Consider the following 23667-nt stretch of genomic DNA (forward strand, 5'->3'; position numbering starts at 1 on the left):
TTTATGGCTGCTATAGCCCTTTCAGAACTGAAACACATACCTTGCCTGGCTCACACCTTGAACCTGGTGGTGCAGTGCTTCATGAAGTTATCCGGGCTTACCAGCCCTGCTCCTGAAGGTGCGAAAACTTGGCTCGCATATCCGCCGTTCGCCCGTACACTCCAGCCGTATGCAGAACCATCAGCGATCTCTTAAGCTTCCCCAGCACCGCCTAATATTCGACGTTGCAACAAAGTGGAACTACACACTGCACATGCTTCAGAGGCTGTGCAAACAGAGGCGTGCTGTAATGTATTTGTGGGAGGATACACATACACGGGCAGGCAGTTGGATGGCAGACATGGAGTTGTCAGGTGTGCAGTGGTCAAAGCTACAAGACCTCTGTCAAGTCCTTCAGTGTTTTGAGGAATGCACATGGCTGGTAAGTGCAGAGGACGCCATCATAAGCATGAGCATCCCACTAATGCATCTGCTGATGCAAAGTTTGACGCACATTAAGGAGCAGGCATCTGCAGCCGAGGATGAGGAAAGCCTTGATGACAGTCAGCCATTTTCTGCTTAGGGAACTCTCCTGGACGAGGTGGCGGATGAAGAGGAGGAGGATGATGGGGATGAATATTTATGGGAGGAGGATGCTTCTCAGGGGGCAATAAAAACTGGTGGTGTTGCAAGGTCAGTTACAGGGGTTTTGCGGGAGACAAGTGATGTTGATTTGCAAGAAAGTGCTCCTCAGCCCAGCACAAGCAGTGAATTGACACCTTGTACATTGGCCCACATGGCTGATTATGCCTTGCGTATCCTAAAAAGGGACGCCCGCATTATAAAAATGATGACCGATGACGATTACTGGTTGGCCTGCCTCCTGGATCCATGCTACAAAGGGAAATTACAAAATATCATGCCACATGAGAACCTTGAGCAAATATTGGCTACCAAACAAGCAACTCTTGTAGACCGTTTGATTCAGGCATTCCCAGCACACAGCGGCGGTGATGGTTCTCACACGAGCTGCAGGGGGCAACATGGCAGAGGTGTTAGAGGTGCACAAATCAGAAGTGGCGTTGGACACAGGGGTTTTATGACCAGGTTGTGGAGTGATTTCGCAATGACAGCAGACACGACAGGTACTGCTGCATCGATTCACAGTGACAGGAGACATTTGTCCAGTATGGTTACTAACTATTTTTCCTCCCTTATCGATGTTCTCCCTCACACGTCATTCCCATTTGATTACTGGGCATCCAAAATAGACACCTGAATTGGCAGAATATGCATTACAGGAGCTTGCTTGCCCAGCTGCTAGTGTGCTATCAGAAAGAGTATTCAGTGCTGCTGGTTCAATACTGACCGAAAAAAGGACTCGTCTGGCTACCCAAAATGTTGATGATCTAACCTTCATTAAAATGAACCAATCATGGATTTCTAATTATTTTGCCCCACCTTTCCCTGCTTACATGTAGCTTGCCTGAAAAATGTCTTGCTTTTGGACTCGTCTTACTGACTGCTCCAATTTCTCCAATTGCAGCTGCTGTATGTCCACCATAGGCCATTTTTACACCTCCCTAAATGGGCTGACTCCCCCCACGGGGCCGTGGTCACCACTTGGCGCAAGCACCCGTGCGAGTGCCATTTGGCTGAACAGGTGGGTGTGCCCACTTTTGGGCGACGGCACTGGCACAGGGTCCCTCATAGTACAAAGAAGTGTCTCTGGCGGTGGTGGTGCACACCCACGAGAGAGTGTTCCCCCCCCAGCTCAAACAGTGCTCTACCACTTGCAAAATTACCTCTCACTGCTCTACCACTGTTTAGTCTGTGCTGTTAAATCCTTCAATGGCTCTGCCAATACCAATTTGATGACATGATTGATGCTAGTAAAAATATTCAGGGGCCCTGTCCTACGTTTACACCAGTTAATACTTTGCGCCAACTACTACTGTCTGCAAGTCAGCAGAGGAGCCCATCCCTGTACCTAGGTATACCACCTGTTTATTTGTGAATTTTTTTTTTGCCAGACATTAACCTCACTTTATTATTTTGGCCTACTAAATGTGTCAGACATTCCTTACAGTTGTCCTCCACTGACCAAACCAGTGCTGCCTTTGTACCCCTGTAACCTATTTAAAACAGCATAGAGCCTACTTTTTTATTTTAGGCCTAGTAAGTCTGTGCCACTCCTTCCAATTGTCCTCCGCTGACCATACCAATGCTGCCTGTGAACCCCTGTAACCTTTTTTAAACTGCATTGAGCCAACTTTTTTGCTTAAGGCGTACTACCTGTGTCTGTCTGCGCCACCCAATACAGATGTCCTCCTCTGAAAAAAGCTGGGCTTCAATTGTCAGGTTTTCACCCTATCGAAATTTGAAAACTGCATTGGGGCTACTAGTTTGGTTGGGCCTACTAACAGTGTCTGCCACTCCTTGGTGTTCTCCTGGTTTTTTATCCTGAGCTTCTATCTTCAGGCTTTCGGCCTGTATTTACAATATTAAACTGCATTTAGGCTACTAGTTTGGTTGAGCCAACTTACGGTGTCTGCCTCTCCTTGGTGTTCTCCTATTTTTTTTCCTGAGCTTCAATCTTCAGGCTTTCGGCCTATATTTTTACTATGAAACTGCATTTAGGCTACTAGTTTGGTTGGGCCTACTAACGGTGTCTGCCGCTCTTTGGTGTTGTCCTCCAAGGTAAAAAGCTGAGCTTCAATCTTCAGGCTTTCGGCCTATATCAGATATTAAACTGCATTTGGCCTACTAGTTTGGTTGGGCCCTACTAACGGTGTCCGCCGCTCCTTGGTGTTCTCCTCCACTGAACAAAGTTGAGCTTCAATCTTCAGGCTTTCGGCTTATATTTTTAATATGAAACTGCATTTGGCCTACTACTTTGGTTGGGCCCTACTAACGGTGTCTGCCGCTCCTTGGTGTTCTCCTCCACTGAACAAAGCTGAGCTTCAATCTTCAGGCTTTCGGCTTATAGTTTTAATATGAAACTGTATTTGGCCTACTACTTTGGTTGGGCCCTACTAACGGTGTCTGCCGCTCCTTGGTGTTCTCCTCCACTGAACAAAGCTGAGCTTCAATCTTCAGGCTTTCGGCTTATATTTACAAATTTTAAACTGCATTTGGCCTACTAGTTTGGTTGGGCCCTACTAACGGTGTCAGCCGCTCCTTGGTGTTCTCCTCCACTGAACAAAGCTGAGCTTCAATCTTCAGGCTTTCGGCTTATATTTTTAATATGAAACTGCATTTGGCCTACTAGTTTGGTTGGGCCCTACTAACGGTGTCTGCCACTCCTTGGTGTTGTCCTCCAAGGAAAAAAGCTGAGCTTCAATCTTCAGGCTTTCGGCCTATATCAGATATTAAACTGCATTTGGCCGACTAGTTTGGTTGGGCCCTACTAACGGTGTCTGCCGCTCTTTGGTGTTCTCCTCCACTCAACAAAGCAGTGCCGCCTGTTTACTCCTGTTACCAATTTTGAACTTTATTTGGCCCACTTTATTATTTGGGCCTATTAACTGTGTCTGCCTCTCATTACAGTTGTCCTCCACTGAACAAAGCAATGTGCCTGGTTAGTCCTGTTACCAATTTTGAACTGCATTTAGCCCACTTTATTATTTGGGCCTATATCTATGTTTCCTCCTCATCCTGCACATTGCCCAGCCAGTGCTACATGAGTCTGCTGGTACATTTAGCCAGACCACTACATTCCCCTTGCACTCTACACAGCCAGAATCTGACCCTGCTGAAAGCCAGGTTCCCCTTCCCGCATACTATACCACCTTACACGGGGACAAAGAGGAAGGCGCAGATGAAAGTGCAGGTTCCTTCATCAGGTGGGGAGGGCATATTCATTGGCGACGTCACTGTCACAGGGCCCCTCATAGTACGCAAAAGTGTCTCTGCTGGTGGGAGGCGCCCCCGCCGTCAAACACAACACCGTACTTTGAGTGGCCCTGTGCCAGTGCCAATGCGAACGAGTGCCCCCCCCCCCGCTTGCTCAGGATCACAGCACTTGCAAAGTTGAAATACTGACCTCTCCCTGCTCCACCGTCGTGACGTAGTCCGCATTTCCTGGGCCAACGAAAAACTTGAGCCAGCCCTACCACCCCCCCCCCCCCCACAACTTTAGCCAAATGACCCTCAATTTTCAATGCCTAACTATTATTATAAGGTAAATTAAGATTCATAAGCTTAAGTGACACGAATTGATGTTTTTGACATTACAATGGGCACTGTAGGTGTTTTCCTGTCCTCCACTCACTGCCGACTTTGCTTCCCTATTGACTTACATTGGGTTTCGTGTTTCGGTCGATCCCCGGCTTATAATAATCAGCCGATTTCACTCAACTCGACTTTTGACAAAGTTGGGTTTCGCGAAACCCGACTCGATCCTAAAAAAGTTAAAGTCGCTCAACCCTAGTCAGAATCATCAGGATCCATTGAAGCGTTCCAGAGTTATAACCTCGTAAAGGGACAGGGGTCAGAATTGTAAAAATTGGCCCGGTCATTAACGTGCAAACCACCCTTGGGGGTAAAGGGGTTAAAAACTTTTTTTAACATTTGGTTAATTTTTAAAAACTATGTGACCCCCTTTTTGTTTATATAACTTTTTTATCAGGACAAAAAATATTTTTTATATTTTTGTTTATGACCTTTTTCTTCTAAGCAAAATATGTTTAACTCCTTATTGTGCAGCTATTATAATCAGAAAGTTAATAATATTACAAAAGATTGATCTCATGTATGTATAATTTACAGAACTGACTAATAAGGTTTCTTCACTGTTGGCCAGTCAAACCCAGCAGAGTTAAATTCCTTGGATCTAACAAATCCTCCTTAGGGTACCATCACACAGTGCCATTTTCATCGCTACGACGGCACGATTCGTGACGTTCTAGCGATATCGTTACGATATCGTTGTGTCTGACACGCTACTGCGATCAGACATCACGCTGAGAATCGTACGTCGTAGCAGATCGTTTGGAACTTTATTTCGTCGCTTGATCACCCGCTGACATCGCTGGATCGTTGTGTGTGACACCGATCCAGCGATGTGTTCGCTTGTAACCAGGGTAAACATCGGGTAACTAAGCGCAGGGCCGCGCTTAGTAACCCGATGTTTACCCTGGTTACCAGCGTAAACGTAAAAAAACCAAACAGTACATACTCACATTCCGGTGTCTGTCCTCCGGCGTCTCAGCTTCTCTGCACTGTGAGCGCCTGCCGGCCGGAAAGCGAGCACAGCGGTGACGTCACCGCTCTGCTTTCCGACTATGGTGCTTACACAGTGCAGAGAAGCAGAACGCCGGGGAACAGACACCGGAATGTAAGTATGTAGTGTTTGTTTTTTTTACGTTTACGCTGGTAACCAGGGTAAACATCGGGTTACTAAGCGCGGCCCGGGGACTTCGGCATCGCTCCAGCGCCGTGATTGCAAAGTGTGACCGCAGTCTACGACGCTGGAGCGATAATCATACGACGCTGCGACGTCACGAATCGTGCCGTCGTAGCGATGAAAATGGCACTGTGTGACGGTACCCTTAGTGTTGCTACAAATGTTTACCCAGAGAGGGGCCAGCTCTAATTCCTTTTGTACTACCTTGTGCAAGGATATTCAAGAAATTTCTTAATCTTTAACACTTTACATTCAGGGAAATAGTGCAATTCTTTAGTTCCTTATTCCAGGAAACAACCATACTAGTGATGAGCGAATATACTCGTTACTCGAGATTTCTCGAGCACGCTCGGGGGTCCTCAGAGTATTTTTTAGTGCTGGGAGATTTAGTTTTTCATGCCGCAGCTGAATGATTTACATCTGTTAGCCAGCATAAGTACATGTGGGGATTCCCTAGCAACCAGGCAACCCCCACATGTACTTATGCTGGCTAACAGATGTAAATCATTCAGCTGCAGCAACAGAAACGAAATCTCCGAGCACTAAAAAATACTCGGAGGACCCCCGAGCATGCTCGAGAAATCTCGAGTAATGAGTATATTCGCTCATCACTAAACCATACCATTAAGGGTATTGTGATGCCAATGCCATAAAGCAGGAGATGGTTGCAGTAGCATGGTTGTATGCAGCTGACATCTTCTTAAAGGTTTTCCACTACTAGGACAACCCCTTCTCAATCTTAATGTCTGCCCTAATTACAACTAAAACATATATATTCACTTACTGCGTTCCAGCAGTGTCAGCACTCACATTCCTGAGGCTCATGGGAGGTTTTTATGTCACGTCAGCTTTGAGGCCAATCAGCACTAGCTTCACTGACCACATCTTCAGGTGTATGAGTATTCAAGAGGAAGTCAGCGGCTCTGACTTCCTGTTGATTACTTGGTCTAAAGACGGGGACAGCAAAGCCGGCGCGTGATTTAACAACCTCACGTGAGCCCCGTGAACACAAATGCCATTACCGCCCGAAAGGCACCAGCCGAGGAGGTGAGTATAGGTGTTTTAATTATCACTGGAGCAAACATTCAGATTGAGAAAGGGTTGCACTAGTATCGAACAATCCCTTTAAGACAGGATTGAAGATAACTCCATTTTTTGGTAAATAGTAATTGCAGCACAAAGTGGTATGGCTTTGAGGTGGCCGAAGGGACGGTTGCCCCAGGTACTGTATTCTATGGAGGTGTAAATGTTAATTTGCAAGAACACTGCTGTTTCTTCTTGGAGCTGCACATGGGGGACAATGAATACCCACCCGCAGCTAGTGAACTAAATGGTTAACCCCTGTCCAACGTTGGGCGTAATAATACGCCCACATCGGACTCCCCCTACCGGAGCCCACACCATTCCGGGCACATGTCAGCTGATCTATACAGCTGATATGTGCTCACTTACCGGAAGCGCATCAGAAATCCGATCACGGGTCACCGATGGGGTCAGCAAGGCAACCAGAGGTCTCCAGCAGATTTCTATGGTTGTCATTGCCAAATTGCTATGAGTGCAGTCTGGTGGTCGGCGCTCATATCAAATGAGCATTTCTGCTACACACAGGCGATCTGATCATCAGAGTCTATCAAAGTACTGTGCAGCTTCTAGTCTCCCATAGAGACTATTGAAGCATGCAAAAAGTAAAAAAAAGTTTTTAAAAATATTTAACAAAATAAAAAATTAAAATTAAAATCGCCCCCCGTTTCACCCCATTCAAAATAAAACAATTAAAAAAAAATGAAACATACACGTATTTGGTATAGCCGAGTTCAGAATCGCCCGATCTATCAATATGAAAAAATAATTAAGTCGATTGCTAAACGGCGTAACAAGAAAAAAAGTCAAAATGCCAGAAGTTAGTTTTTTTGGTCACTGCAACATTGCATTACGATGCAATAACGGGCGATCAAAAGATCATATCTGCACCAAAATAGTGTTAATAAAAATGTTAGCTCAGCGCGCAAAAAATACCCCCCCAAACCAGCCCGAGATCACGAAAAATGGAGATGCCACAAGTCTTGGAAAATTACGCAATTTTATTTATTTTTTTAACCCCTTTCTGACCTCGGACGGGATAGTACGTCCGAGGTCAGAAGCCCTTCTTTGATGTGGGCTCTGGTGGTGAGCCCGCAGCAAAGCCGGGACATGTCAGATGTTTTGAACAGCTGACATGTGCCCGTAATAGGCGCTGGCAGAATCGCAATCTGCCCGCACCTATTAACTAGTTAAATGCCACTGTCAAATGCAGACAGCGGCATTTAACTGCCGCATCCGGCCGGGCGGCCGGAAATGACGGCATCGCCGACCCCCGTCACATGATCGGAGGTCGGCGATGCTTCAGTATTGTAACCATAGAGGTTACAAGATTGCCTTGTGCAGGCATGTACTACGGAGGACAGAGAATGAACTTCAATCCAATATTGCAGCCAGCATGCAGCCAGTGGGTAAGGAAAGGGTGAATCAAACACCCGAAAACCCCACCCATATGACTGAAAATTGTTCCCTCCAAATTCAGGTGACAGAGTCCCTTTAACTGCTGTATTCTGCTCTCCCACAGCTCATGCCTTTGCATTTCTTCTCACTTGTAATTTTGTGAGATGCAAGACAGAAACCTGCAGTTTTTTGTAAAAAAACAAAAAACAAAACAACAGTATCTATACAAATAAATTGAAAGTTTTTGCATACTTTTTCTAACCCTAACTAGATTTGGTTAAGTCTATGCTTAGGTTTAAGACTAAAGTTAGAGCTAGGGTTTGGGTTCAGACTAGGGTTGCATATACAGCTCTGGCAAAAATTAAGAGACCACTGCAAAATTTTCAGTTTGTCTGATTTTTCTCTTTATAGGTATATTTTTGAGTTAAATGTAAATTGCTCTTTTATTCTATAAACTACTGATAACATGTCTGCGAAGTTCCAAGAAATAAATTTTGTATTTTTTTTCTGAAAATGAGAAATGGTCAAAATAACAAAAAAATGCATTGCTTGCAGACCTCAAATAATGCAAAGAAAACAAGTTTATAATCATTTAGAAACAACAATACGGGGGCATGGCCTGAGCTCTGGCGATGTAGGAGGTAAGAGCTCTGAGCTCCCACTAAAGAACCCAAAAAAGCGACGAAAAAAATCCACAAGAGGCATTTATTTATAACTTTTATTAAGTTATTATCCCTCTACAACAGAATTGGAACATTTTAATGTCAAAAAACGCTTTCAATCAAGAATTTTTACTTCATAGAATGTAGGAGATAAAACCGGAGACGACATTGTGAAAAGCGGAGGGATTCCTTTACCTATTTTTTTTTTTTTCACACCAGGATTCAACTTTAAGGTCAGTGCTTGCATTTTCCACCTAAGAGCCAATTTGACAGCTATCCCTGGTCATTTGGGTGCCCATATTGCTGAGATTTCTTTTTATTTGGGTCTCTTGTGCACTGAAACTGCATTCTTCCCTGCGGTGTAAAGGCGGAGGGATACCTACATATATTTTTGACTGCAGGATATAATTAAATTGATGACCAGTGCACCTAGTTTTCACTCAGTGGACAACTTAGATTTATCATCCTGTCATTTTGACACCTATATCTGAAAGATTAGAGGTGGCACAACCGAGGTTTACCAGTAAAACCCGGCTGGAATACCGCACAACTTAACAGCATTTTCACCTGAGGTAGAAAGTAGTTCCGGCCGCTCCATTTGACTTACTGTGGCAAGCTCCTGCTTCAGCAAGATTATAGATCCAGGAGCACCTCAGGCACTTGCTTCCACGCCGACCATCAATACAGATACATCGCTTATCTAAGATCAAAGGGGCTGAATTGTCTGAAGACAGAACACCAAAGGCGACTGCAATTTTGGAACACCAGAGAGGAGGAGAGTAGTTTTTTTTAAAGCACCGATCATTGTAGGATGCTGTTTCCCTATCAACCAAATAAGAATCTTAAGGCGAAGACATTTTAAAACAATAAAGGCGACTCTGGTTGCCTGGGTGGTGTCTTGGGATTCAGTCCCATAAGGAATTGACGGCTTTCAGAGAACTTTAAAGGTTACTTGTACCTAGAATGCAAATGGAGAGGGTTTAGGGGTTGTATATAGACCATCTCATAAGTAGTGTGCCTTATAAGTTTATACCTTATAGTTCCTATTTAATTTTGGTTAGTGGCATCCAAGCTCCATATATATTTAATTAGGGGACTTATAAGTGTCCTATGATACATAATATTAATCAACTGCAGCTCAGAGCCTTGTTCTTTTAACCCCTTTCTGCCAGCTGATGGAATAGTACGTCAGCTGGCAGATCCCCTGCTTTAAGGTGGGCTCCGGCGGCGAGCCCACCTTAAAGCCGCGACATGTCAGCTGTTCTGTACAGCTGACATGTGCGCGCAATGAGCGCGAGCGGAATCGCGATCCGCCCGCGCCCATTAACTAGTTAAATACCGCCGTCAAGCGCTGACAGCGGCATTTAAATAGCGCTCCCGGCCGCGCGGCCGGAGGTACTTTCACTGCTGACCCCCGTCACATGATCGGGGGTCAGCAGTGCATCGCCATAACAACCAGAGGTCTCCTTGAGACCTCTATGGTTGTTGATGGCCGAATGCTTTGAGCGCCACCCTGTGGTCGGCGCTCAAGTAAAACGACCATTTCTGCTACATAGAGGTGATCTGTATTTCACCTCTATGTAGCAGAGCCGATCGAGTTGTGCATGCTTCTAGCCTCCTATGGAGGCTATTGAGGCATGCCAAAATTAAGAAAAAAAAGTGTTTAAAAATATAAAAAAAATAAAAGTTCAAATCACCCCCGTTTTGCTCCAATCAAAATAAAATAATAAAAAAAAATCAAACCTACACATATTTGGTATCGCCGCGCTCAGAATCACCCGATCTATCAATAAAAACAAAGGATTAACCTGACCGCTAAATGGCGTAGCGAGAAAAAAAATCAAAACGCCAAAATTACGTTTTTTGGTCGCCGTTACATTGCATTAAAATGCAATAACGGACGATCAAAAGAACGTATCTACACCAAAATGGTATCATTAAAAACGCCAGCTTGGCTCGCAAAAAATAAGCCCTCACCCGACCCCAGATCATGAAAATTGGAGACGCTACGGGTATTGGAAAATCGCGCAATTTTTTTTTTTTTTTTAGCAAACTTTGGAATTTTTTTTCACCACTTAGATAAAAAATAACCTAGACATGTTAGGTGTCTATGAACTCGTAATGGCCTGGAGAATCATAATGGCAGGTCAGTTTTAGCATTTGGTGAACCTAGCAAATAAGTCAAACAAAAAACAAGTGTGAGATTGCACTTTTTTTGCAATTTCATCACACGGAATTTTTTTCCCGTTTTCTGTTACACGGCATGGTAAAACCAATGGTATCGTTCAAAAGTACATCTCATCCCGCAAAAAATAAGCCCTCACATGGCCATATTGACAGAAAAATAAAAAAGTTATGGCTCTGGGAAGGAGGGGAGCGAAAAACGAAAACGAAAAAACGGAACAAGCTCCGGGGGTGAAGGGGTTAATATATAACAATCTGGTCAGAGACTTTACTCCCCTTATCTTCTAATCCTACTGTCATCCATAGGCTCAGCTCTGTTAGGGTACCGTCACACATTGAAATTTTCATCGCTGCGACGGCACGATCCGTGACGTCGCAGCGATCGTATGAATATCGCTCCAGCGTCGTAGACTGCGGTCACACGTTGCAATCACGGCGCTGGAGCGATGCCGAAGTCCCCGGGTAACCAGGGTAAACATCGGGTAACTAAGCGCAGGGCCGCGCTTAGCAACCCGATGTTTACCCTGGTTACCAGCGTAAACGTAAAAAAACAAACAGTACATACTCACCCGTCGGTGTCCTTCAGGTCCCTTGCCGTCTGCTTCCTGCTCTGAGTGCAGCCGTACAGTGAGAGCAGATCGCAGCACCGCTGTGATCTGCTCTCACTTTCCGGCCGGCACTCAGAGCAGGAAGCAGACGGCAAGGGACCTGAAGGACACCGACGGGTGAGCATGTACGGTTTGTTTTTTTACGTTTACGCTTGTAACCAGGGTAAACATCGGGTTACTAAGCGCGGCCCTGCGCTTAGTTACCCGATGTTTACCCTGGTTACAAGCGAAGACATCGCTGGATCGCTGTCACACACAACGATCCAGCGATGTCAGCGGGTGATCAAGCGACGAAAGAAAGTTCCATACGATCTGCTACGACGTACGATTCTCAGCAGGATCCCTGATCGCTGCTGCGTGTCAGACACTGCGATATCGTAACGATATCGCTAGAACGTCACGAATCGTAACGTCGTAGCGATGGAAATTTCAATGTGTGACGGTACCCTTACTCACAGTTTGTTTGGGCAAATTTGAGGAATAGGAATCATTGTATTCTTCTCTTCATCCTGATCAAGGAATCAAGAAACTTCCTATACTCCCATTGTACGTTACACAGGCTGTTTATTTAATCTTTAACCTCTTCCTTGGCTGGATATAAATCTCATTACGCTGCCACATCAAAGATTCTAGATTTAAAAGGTACATTACCCTATTTACTCTTTACAAAACTTGAGAGGCCTATGAGGTAGTTATCTGCCTACTTTAACTTGTAAGCTTCGTATGCTGATCCTTAGTGTGTAGTATCTTGTGTTTCAGGTTACCAACTTTATTTGTTTGACTGACAGCTATTCTGTTATCAACATATTGTATCATACAGCAATATTCACATGCAATTACCTGTATATTGAGTTCCAAGGGCTATATACTATTATTAATTGTATCATACTATTATATCTATCCAAGTGTCAATAAATGAGACCGACCAAAATGGAGACAGGAACAGGGAAAACAAAAAATAAATCCCAAATAAGTAGACAATCTCTACAAAGGGCTCACTCTAAATCTTATGAGGATTTCACCAACTCACTTAGTCCTACTAGATCAAGGTCCCCTGTTAAGTCAGAGGAACCAAGTTCTACATTTATAAAACAATCCTCATTCCTAACATACAGTAAAGCTACAAAGGAAGGGAGTATACGGAAAAATTCAACATCCAAATTGCCGATAAGCATGTCATCCCGTAAAGGAGACCCCAATGGAGTGTCCAAACTTCCAATTCTAAATAACATCTCACCTAATGAAATGGATACTTCCAGATCTTTTAAAAGAAAAGGTCCTAGTGACAATGGGAGTAAAAATGGGGACCCTTCCACTGAAGATTTGGACAATCAGTCTGATGACTATTCACCGAACAATAGCCCAGACAAAGAGTTAAAAGAGATCACATAGAGGTGCCACCAATAGCAGAGATCCCACCGCCTTTAATTAACCTGGATGAATTTCTCAGTTCTAACTTAAGCCTGCCACTGAAGGTTTCTCGGCTAGCCTTTTTAGGTCATTTAATGAATCTATGAGAATAGGATTTGAATTACAGAGCAAAACCCTGCAGGAAACTTGCAACAATTTCATTCAAAGATTCCAGAAGAATGAAAAAAGATTAACTCTTGTTGAAAAAGACACCATTTACCTATCCAAACAGAATTCTAATCTTTAAGCTGAGATCCTTAACCTCAAAAATAAGTTAACAGACCTCTAAGATCGTAATCGAAGAAATAACTTAAAGATAAGAGGCATTCCTGAATCCGTCCCGCAAGGTGAACTCTCAAACTACACTAAAAATCTATTCAAAAACCTGGTCCCCAATCTCTCTGACTTACAACTGAACATTGACCGTATCCATCGCCTACCACGTCCTAAGGGGATACCCCAAGACAAGCCCAGGGATACTATCCTTAGAGTACATTTCTTCGATACAAAAGAAAAGATTTTGAAAGGCATCAGGGAAAAAGGTTCCTTCCCTGATCCGTATCGGAACATAAAATTGTTCTCAGACTTCTCCAAAGCGACGATGGATGCGCGTAGATCCTTTAAAGACATAACAGCTAAACTTAGAGACCTCAAAGTGCCCTATAGATGGGGCTTCCCAACAAAACTCTTAGTGTGGTACAACAGCAAAAATTATCCGATCGATACCCCTCAAGAAGGCTTGAGATTTATTAAATTCCTCATGGAAGAACCTGCCTTTAAAGATAAACATTAGAAAATATTCTTATTATTATTTTCATAATTTCATTCTTTCAATAGACCTCTAACTCTGAGGTGTCTTTGTGGGCCTCAGCCACAAGTCTTGTATACCCCACACTTAGGTGAGACTCAATAAATTTGAAGTCCTCCAGGAGAACCCTAAGTTAGTTCTTGTGTATTTTGGCTAGTTTTAGATAGGCCAACTACCAGTTTTGTTGTATTTGTTTTTATCGCTCAGTTTTGTTTCATTCATAATTAATAATGAAAATCCTTTCTTATAATGTTAAAGGCATCAACAGCCCTAATAAAAGATTTACCATTTGGAAAGAGATTATTCGTTCTCATGCCAATATTGTATGTCTACAGGAGGTGAAATTAGCGAAAGACAATCATCCAACTTTTCAGCACAAAAAATTTCCACATATCTTTAAATCGCTACATTCGTCTAAAAAAGGGGGTGTCATCACTTTAATAAGTAGCGATGTTCCATTCCAACTTGTTGATGAAGTAACAGACCATTTGGGCAGGTTCCATATCCTTACTTGTTATTTAAACAACAAACCTTGTACAGTGGTGAATGTATATGCTCCAAACACAAATCACATTTCCTTTTTAAATAATCTACATAAAAAAGTGAATAAAATTAAATTAGGAGATATCATATGGATAGGAGACTTTAATATTGTGCCTGATAGCATTATGGATTCCTCCTCTCTAGTCCGTTACAAGGCGCCAGTTTTAAAAAAGTGGTTGATCCAAAATGAACTCTACGACATATTCAGATGTCTTAATTCTTCTTCCCGTGAGTATTCTCACTATTCTGACGTGCATAAAACATCTTCCCGTATAGATTTAATTTTGGCAAATGTTTTTACCCTCTCTAAATTTAAGAGTATTCAAATTTTAAAAAAACCCATTTCAGATCATGCCCCAGTGTTAGCAGATTTCCTTCTAGGACCCCCACTCGGAAATAACTACCTATGGAAATGTAATCCTACACTGTTTAAAATTCCAGATTATAAGCAGGAAATAGAGACAATACTAAATAATTACTTCAAAGAGAATGTCTGAAGATATAAATGCATTTACACTGTGGAACGCCCACAAGGCAGTCCTCAGGGGAAGTCTCATACAATTAGCTGCAAGATATAAAAAGAAAAACAGGGAAAAGATTGCTAACCTACAGATCCAAATCAATACAAAAGAATTACAGCAAAACAATCTGCAAATACCATCTTCAAATATACAGGCGGAAATCTTCGAGTTGAGGCGAAAATTGAAATCCGAGATTTTCCAAGAATATGACTATGTTATAAAGGCCTCAAAATTCAAAGGGTATACATCATTAAACAAGCCTACCAAATATATGATGGTAAAGATTAAAAAAGAACGTATCAACAGAAGAATTAACAAATTTATTTCCTCGTCAGGTGAAGTTATGATTCATCCCAAAGACATTGCTAGCTCTTTTGCAGACTTTTTTCATCAATTATACAATTTGAAAGATGACCCATGCACACCCAGTATCGACCCAGACTCCATTAATGCATTCCTATCTAGTATTAACCTCCCCAAAATAACTCCATTGGACTTAATATCTATTAATAGTCCCTTTACAGAAAAAGAAATAATCGATACTATTAATAAATCAAAAAATCAAAAAACACGGGGCCCAGATGGATTTTCCAATGAATATTTTAAATCTTTTTCAAAAATTCTAGCCCCGCACTTAGCTTCTATTTTTGCTCTTGCCTCCTCTCAGGGTTCCTTTCCTAAAGAGATGCAAGAAGCAGTTATCGTTATGATTCCCAAAACTGGGGGGGATCCTGAGAGGATGCAAGACTACTGTCCAATCTCACTAATAAATAGTGATACAAAAATGTATTCCAAGATTTTGGCGGATCGTTTAAAAAATATTCTCCCACGTTTGCTGGTAGATGACCAGATGGGATTCACTGATGGACACCAAGCATCAGATGGGACCAGAAGGGTGATCAATTTAATCAACATTATCCAAAATTCAAATTCAAAAGCAGCCTTTCTAACCTTAGATGCTGAAAAGGCTTTTGACAGGATAAACTGGTCTTATTTGAGAGCGACACTTGAAAAGTTTGGGCTTGATTCTGCATTTATGTCCACTATCTTTGCTCTGTATTCAGGACCTAGTGCCAGGATCTACTCCAATAATTTCATGTCAGATCCATTCATCATTTCCAATGGCACACGTCAGGGGTCTCCTTTGTCACCCCTGCTGTTTGTCCTTGCAATGGAACCTTTGGCGGAGAGAATCAGATCCAATATAGATATTCTTGGAGTTGATATCCAATCCCGTCAATTTAAAATTAGCATGTATGCAGATGATATTTTTCTTACACTACTTAATCCAGCAGCCTCGATTGAAGCTCTCTCTTCAGAGTTAGACACATTCTCCAAGATATCATATTTTAAGATAAATCCACATAAATCTAAATATTTAACTTTTAATATGAATGAATCACATGTTGCAGAATTGAGGGATCAGATAAATCTAGCTGGGGAGGGCGACAAAATAGTGTATTTAGGAATAATCTTAACAAACAGACTACAAAATATAATATAAACTAACGCTGATAACATTTTTAAAACAATTTCTCTTGACATCTCTCAATTTGCTCAATCGGAACTTTCTTTCTTCGGGAGAACAATGACTATCAAAACAATCATTCTACCCAAGATACTTTATCTTTTTAGAACTCTCCCAGTGACCTTCCCCTACCAATTTATTCATAAACTTCAAACTATGATAAACTCATTCATATGGGGCGGTAAGCGGGCCAGGTTGTCTTCAGATTTATTGTGCAAACACAAACGTAATGGTGGGGCTAGCCTCCCAAATGTCCATGCTTATTATCTGGCTTCCCTGGTAAAACAAAGCCAACAGGGGTTTGATAAAAAAACTATACCCAGCGTGGTTCCAAATCGAAAGTGACATTAATAATCTTAATTTAGCACAGGATTCTTTTTTCAGTTTCTTATTTCACAAACCAAAAAAGGAATCATCTCATCCCATTTTTAAGGCTATAATACAGGCCTGGAAAACTCTTCTTAAACCTCCAAGAAAAAATGTTGACAAATCAGAGCAAATTATGAAACTTCCTCTTCATCTATTGGCATTGATATATGATCTTCCACTTTCAGAAATTTGGGCCAAATCAGGCATTAAAAAAGTTGGACATATCTATAATGGGATGAATTTTCTCACCTTTAGCGAAATTAAGACTAAATTTAACTTACCCTCATCTGAATTAATATTCTTTTTAACCCTAAAAGAGCATATACAGAAATTACTGACTAGCCAACCATTAAATTTAGAAATTCTTTCTTCATTACTGTGTAGTGTAAAGAACAAACATATATGGAGTCTAAATAACCTCTACAGTCACTTCAATAGAGATACCTCTTGTTTTAAAAATATATACATGAAAAAATGGGAATTGGACCTCAACATTTCTTTACAAGTTGAGCAATGGGACAAGGCCATTAAGGATACATGCATGTCTACCATTTCAATGGCTCTACAGGAGTCCTACTTCAAGGTGATCACACGTTGGTACTACACACCAATTAGACTTGCGCATATATATCAGGATCACTCTCCTTTGTGCTGGAGGAAGTGCGGATATCAAGGAAATCTTTTTCATCTTTTTTGGGGCTGCCCGAAAATAAAACCTCTATGGTCAAAAGTTTCATTTCATATTAATTTATTTGTTAAAAATGTTGTGATTACTCCCCAGAGGGCTCTCATTTCTCTGGACATGGAAGGAATTGATCCTCAGGTCAAAAACATCCTAATACATATATTTCTAGTAGTCAAAAGTACAATAGCACTCTGGTGGAAAAAATCGGATTCACCCAGTTTACAGATATTCTAGATAAAATCCATCAGCATAGTGCATTAGAATGGAGATTTGCTGCCAACACCAATGGTATTAGAAAATATCTGAAAAAATGGAGGATTTGGAATGACAAGTTTTGTAAAGAGTAAATCTCTTGTAGTCATGCAAAGTGGATAAAGATTGTTACTTTATATCTCTTTCCAATACATTGCATAAGAAAAAATTGTAGTATATTCTATTCAAAAGATCATATTTAATGCATTTTTTTTTTCTTGTGTATTCGAGATTGATATTTGGTTCTCTAATTATATTGATTCCGTTTTCCCTCACCCTTTTTTTTTTCCAATGTTAACCCCTTCCCCATCTTCCCTTCCCTTTATCCACTACCATTTCTTATGAAAAATTTCAATAAAAATATTTAAAAATAAACAACAATACGAATGTTTTAACTCAGGAAGAGTTCAGAAAACAATATTTTGTGAATAACCATGATTTTTAATCACAGCTTTCATGTGTCTTGGCATGCTTTCCACCAGTCTTTCACACTGCTTTTGGGTAACCTTATGCCACCTCTGGTACAAAAATTTAAGCAGTTTGATGGCTTGTGACTATCCATCTTCCTCTTGATTACATTCCAGAGGTTTTCAATGGGGTTTAGGTCTGGAGATCGGGCTGCCCACGACAGGGATTTGATGTGGTGGTCCTTTATCCACACATTGATTGACCTACAGTATCTGTGTGGCATGGCGCTTTGTCCTGCTGGAAAAAAACAGTCCTCAGAGTTGGGGAACATTGCCTGAGCAGAAGGAATCAACTGTTTTTCCAGGACAACCTTGTATTCAGCTTTATTCATTCATGCTTCGAAAAGATTAACCTGCCCAATTCCAGCCTTGCTGAAGCATCCCCAGATCATCACCGATCCTCCACCAAATTTCACAGAGGGTGCAAGACACTGTGGCTTGCACGCCTCTCTAGGTCTCTGTCTAACCATTAGATGACCAGGTATTGGACAAAGCTGAAAATTAGACTCATCAGAGAAGATTACCTTACTCCAGTCCTCTATGGTCCAATCCTTATGGTCTTTGGAAAACTTCAGCCTGGCTCTCATTTTCTTCTCATTGATGAAAGGCTTTTTTCTAGCGTTACATGACTTGAGTCCTGCCTCTAGAAGCCTATTACTAAATGTTTTTGCCTTGCACTTTACACCAGCTGCCTTTTACATTCCTTTTGTAGGTCACTTAATGTCATCCTGCGGTTACTGAGTGACATTCGAAGATGACGGTCATCCCGGTCAGTCGTTTTCGCCCTCTGCCAGTCTGTAGCTTTGTTGTTCCTAATGTCTGCTGCCTGACCTTGTTGTAATGGTCTGCCATCTTAGAAATGTTAAGGATGGAGGCAACATGATGCTCACTGTGTCCCTCTGCTAGTAAAGCCAGAATTGAGCCCTTCTTTTCCTCACTCAAGACTTTTCTTTTCAACTCCTCTTTGGCATGGTTAAAAGTTATTTTTTCCATTCCTATTTCTTTTGGGATATTTCTAGCGCTTGTGTTGCCATCCAGCTTTTCCTATTGCAAGAGGATTGTGAACACCACAGCAGGGTTTTTTATACTTTCCTTCATTAAATAAGATTTGGTTCAGGTGATCACCTAATCAGAAGCACATTAAGTAGAATGAGGTGTACTCTGGTTGGAATTCATCTGACACTGGAATAGAATGGCTGTCAGCCATGTAGAGAAGCTGATTTTTATAAAACTGGGCAGTGGTCTCTTAATTTTTGCCAGAGTTGTATATTTAGGGTTTAGGATTAGGACGACGGTTAGAGATAATAATAGGGTTAGGTATAGGGCCATGTTAATAAAATAGTTATATATATTTAAAAAAAAAACAATTTCACAAAAGATAGAGAGTTAAAAAAAACTATAAGTGTGACAAAGACTGAATTCTGCTTTCCCACAGCTCCTTGCCTTTCTAGTCACTTGTAATTTTGTGAAACCTGAGACAGGAAAATGCTGGAGGAGCTGTCTTAAATTGAAAAAATTGTGCTTGGGAAAAAAAAACACATCGGCAATAAAATAAATTTTAAGATTTTACATACTTTTTCTAACCCTAACAAAGGTTAAGAATATGGTTAGGGTTAGGAGTAGGGCTTCAGATAAGGCTACGGTTTAGGGTTAGGACATGGTTTGGAGTTAGGGTTACGGTGTGGGTTAGAAGGTGAGTTAGAGGTAGGGTTATGGTTTGGGTTAGGACATGGGTTAGAGTTAGGGTTAAGGTTTGGGTTAGGACGTGGGTTAGGCTGCTTTCACACTAGCGTCGGTACGGGGCCATCGCGCTGCGTCGGCCCGACGTACCGACGCATACTGTGAAAAAAATGCCCGACGTGGGCAGCGGAAGCAGTCTTAGGATGCTTCCGCTGCCCCATTGCAAGGTCTGAGGAGGAGGGGGCGGAGTTTCGGTCGTGCATGCGCGGTAGAAAATGGCGGTCTCGAAGCACAAAAAAGTTACATGTAACTTTTTTTGTGGCAGTGGTCCGCCAAAACTCGATGCAACCGTCGCAAAACGGTTGCGACGTGTGGCACTGCGTCACAATGCGTCGCTAATAAAAGTCTATGGAGAAAAAACGCATCCTGCAGGCAACTTTGCAGGATGCGTTTTTCTCCACAACGACGCATGGCGACGTGCAGTGCCCGACGCTAGTGTGCAAGTAGCCTTAGAGGTAGGGTTACGGTTTGGGTTAGGATTTGGGTTAGATAGGTTTAGTGTTAAGACAAGGGTTAGATATATTGCTGGGGTTAAACTTGGAGCCAAATTAATAAATTAGTTATATTAAAAAATACGCAAAGGTTAATAAAGAATAAAGTTAAAAAGACTATAATAATGAGAAAGGCTGCATTGTGTTTTCCCACAGTTCTTTGCTTCTCCTCTCTAATTTTGTGAGAGGATAGAATCCTGTTGTGAGAGCTGTCTCAAATGTAAAAAAGTGTATCCTGTATGAAAAAGTATGTAAAAACTAAAATTTAATTATACTGTGTGTTTTGTTTTTTGTAACCCTAACCAAGGTTTAAGGCTTCTTTCACACTAGCGTTGGGCTCGGCCCGTCGCCGTGCGTTGGGCCGAGGTCCCCGACGCTAGCGTTGTCCCCGCCGCACAACGGAGGCAGCAGATGCATTTTTCCTGCGCATCCGCTGCCCCATTGTGAGGTGCGGGGAAGTGCGTGGAGGTGGGGGCGGAGTTCTGGCCGCGCATGCGCGGTCGGAAAAAGCGGACCGTCGGGAGCAAAAAAGTAATGTTTTTTGCTCCCGACGGTCCGCAACAGCACGGCGCAACCGTCGCAGGACGGTTGCGACGTGTGTCATTGCGTCGCAAATGCGTCGCTAATGTTAGTCAATGCTGAAAAAACGCATCCTGCAAGCACTTTTGCAGGATGTGTTTTTTCGGCAAAACGACGCATTTGCAACGTAATGCAGTTAACGCTAGTGTGAAAGTAGCCTAAGACTATGGTTAGGGTTAGTATTAGGGATAGGGCTTGGGTTTGGGTTTAGACTTGAGTTAGGGAAATGACTATGTTTAGTGTTAGGACTTTGGCTAGGGTTAGGTTTAGAGACAATTTATTAAAATAGCCAGGGGAGCTCTGCCAAATGTTAAAAAGCATCCCCTGTAAAAAACAAAACAAAACACTACCTATGCAATTTTTAACTAAGGTTAAGACTATGCTTAAGACTGGGGTTAGAGCTAAGGTTTGGGATAGAACTTGAGTTAGGGATATGACTAAGGTTAGTGTTAGAACTAGGGATATTGCTAGGGCAAGGATAACACAATAGCTATATAAAAAACCCAAAATGTAATGAAAAATAAAGGAAAAAAGTACTATAAGAATGTACTCTATATTTTTTTAATATTAAAATTACTCTGGGAAAGCTAATGGTCTACAAGTTCTGAGGCACAAAACGCTTGACCGGAAAACAGGCAAACCATGGTATGCCACTGGCAGCACCTATTGAGACTGGAAGTGGGAGAGTGGCATCTGTTAGATCAGGTTGACACATATAGCCAGGCTCCTGATACTGCAAAGACTGCAGAAATCTGGTTGAACACTGATCCTTGTAAGTTTAGGAAGACGGGGCTCTGTCTCTCAACTCATCAGCTCACAAGGGAAGGGCAATGATGTGTTGCCCCTATGACTGCCATATTTGCGCTACTAGTTTAACAGAAATACAACATGATTCATGTCAATTTTATACAGAAGCATTTCATTGAATCTGTGTCTGGACTCAGCCGAGTTCAAGTCCACTAATGGGACTAAAGTTAAAAAAAAAAAAAAATTGGAAAAAAAAAAATCAGATTGCCCTTTCCCCTAAACCATTGTTCTATGAGATTTTTTTTATTTTTTAAATAGTATTTACCCATCCTTAACAACCCGACCTATAAAAATATTACATTATTTTCTAGAATTTACGAGTTTGTTCATCCTCCTACCAAAATAATGGAACAGAAGGCAATCAAGAAATAACATGTACATCCACATCATCTATGTGGTTAAACAGGGTAGTATTCTTTCCTAAGCATCGCAGCAGCACGTCAGCTGTATCTTATTTGTCACCCTCCTGCAGATGCCGAGAACACAACTCATATCCGCAGTTTTGTCATTCTGGTTCGGGAAATGGATTATGAAAAATAATTATTTTTGGATTACATTCACATTCACTTGATTATAATCATGCTAGTGATAAGAACTTTTTATAATAATAACATCTACTTAACCCCTTACTGAATGAATGGTTTTGTTCTGCACTGTAAAAGATGTACTGCAACATAACAGCTGTCATCTCAAGAAATCAGTCGGCTATCAGTTACCGGGTGAAAATAGATCCAACAAAGTCCTAATTGTGACACTTTTGGTCTTTTCTAACTTCTTGGGACACAATATGAAAAAAAAGAATGAAAATGTGAAATAATACAAGTTTAAAAAAAAATTAGGTAAATATATCAGTTTCTCTCATTTTTTACTCTAAATACCCAAACAGCAGTACGATGTGAGCGTGGAACTTCCCAACTGTGTATAAATACAGCTGGTATGTCTCCGTTCAAGGCAAAACAAGTCTCGACACAAAAAAGCTTTTCATCCAGAAAATAAACAGTATAAAGAAAAACAAATCACCTACCTAACGTGCATGATGCTACCATCGAAATCTGCAAGATGTAAAGACATAGCAAAGAAGACAGGATCATTGTATCCAACTCCTTGCGAACTCCTTGAAGAAATGATGACTGTAAAGATGAACTCCTGCTATACTCTGATGGCGCAGGAAATCCATTCCTTTGGAAGAATCCGGTAACCTTCCCTATTTCCTGAATTTGCCAGAGTTAAGAATTACTCCCAAGACATGAAGTTAAAATGGGGTTCTCTAGTGGCCAATGTGAAAACTGCAATGTACAGAACTTTCTTTTACATAATCACTTAATACACTCTTGAACATTGAGATTACAACACCAAGAAGGAAAAGTTGTGGAATTATGGAAATTTCAGGATGGACAGACATGCTAATAATATGCAAATGATGAAAAAGTAGAAATAAAATTTGGTCCTATTCATTCTTGAGTACAAGCGCCATGTACAGAAATCCCCGCACTTCCAGCCTTGACTGCTATTGATAAGGTTATTAATGGTCATCTGAGAAAGGTTCTGCCACTCTGAATGCACTTGGGAATGAAAATCATCAAGATCCGCTGCTGGCTGCTTCTTTCACAATTTCTGACCGATGACATCCCAGATGTGCTCAATGGGAGACAAGTGTAGAGACACTGCAGGCATTGATAGCACGTTTAGGCCACGTAGGCTGCTCACAGTAGCATAAGAAACATGTGGCCTGGTTGATGTGACATGTTGAAATACACGTTGGAGAAATGGCAGTACCACTGGTTCCACGATCAAATCAATGTAACGCTAATCTGTTAGTGTACCTGGAATGAAGACTTAAAGGGTGTCGTTTCTGTCCATTGCGCCACCCCACACCATGATCCCAGGAATATGACCAGTATTACGCTCCCTCATGAAGGCCTCTTCATCTTGGAACCCAAAGTTGTCTTTAGACCAATTTCCAGCTATCATTGCATCCAAGGCAAAAACTCATTGCTGAAGACGATAGACCTTTACTACAGCCTCCACTGCCATCTTGCCCTGCACCATGACAGCCTTTGAGAGCTGTGGAGTGAGGTTGTGAGCAGGTTGCAGGATGCAGTAAGTGACAGGAGGCAAAGCAAGGGTTAAAGTTAATTTTACTATAACA

The 23667-nt window shown here is 41.8% G+C and overlaps 1 protein-coding gene across 4 annotated transcripts in view; it reads right to left on the reverse strand.

The window, feature by feature from the left end:
- Nucleotides 1-22717, reverse strand: part of LOC143766092 (uncharacterized) — a 63217-nt gene extending 40500 nt beyond the window's left edge. For all 4 annotated transcript variants that reach the window (XR_013213528.1, XM_077253478.1, XM_077253476.1 and 1 more), the window contains exon 1: nucleotides 22543-22717. Coding sequence is in view for 3 of the 4 variants with exons in the window: in XM_077253478.1 (XP_077109593.1) it covers nucleotides 22543-22609 (67 nt within the window). In the remaining variant the exon portion in view is untranslated. The remainder of the gene's footprint in view (nucleotides 1-22542) is intronic.
- Between the last annotated feature and the right edge of the window lie 950 nt (nucleotides 22718-23667).

Source organism: Ranitomeya variabilis, chromosome 4, assembly GCF_051348905.1.
Source record: "Ranitomeya variabilis isolate aRanVar5 chromosome 4, aRanVar5.hap1, whole genome shotgun sequence".
Classification (NCBI taxonomy): Eukaryota; Metazoa; Chordata; class Amphibia; order Anura; family Dendrobatidae; genus Ranitomeya; species Ranitomeya variabilis.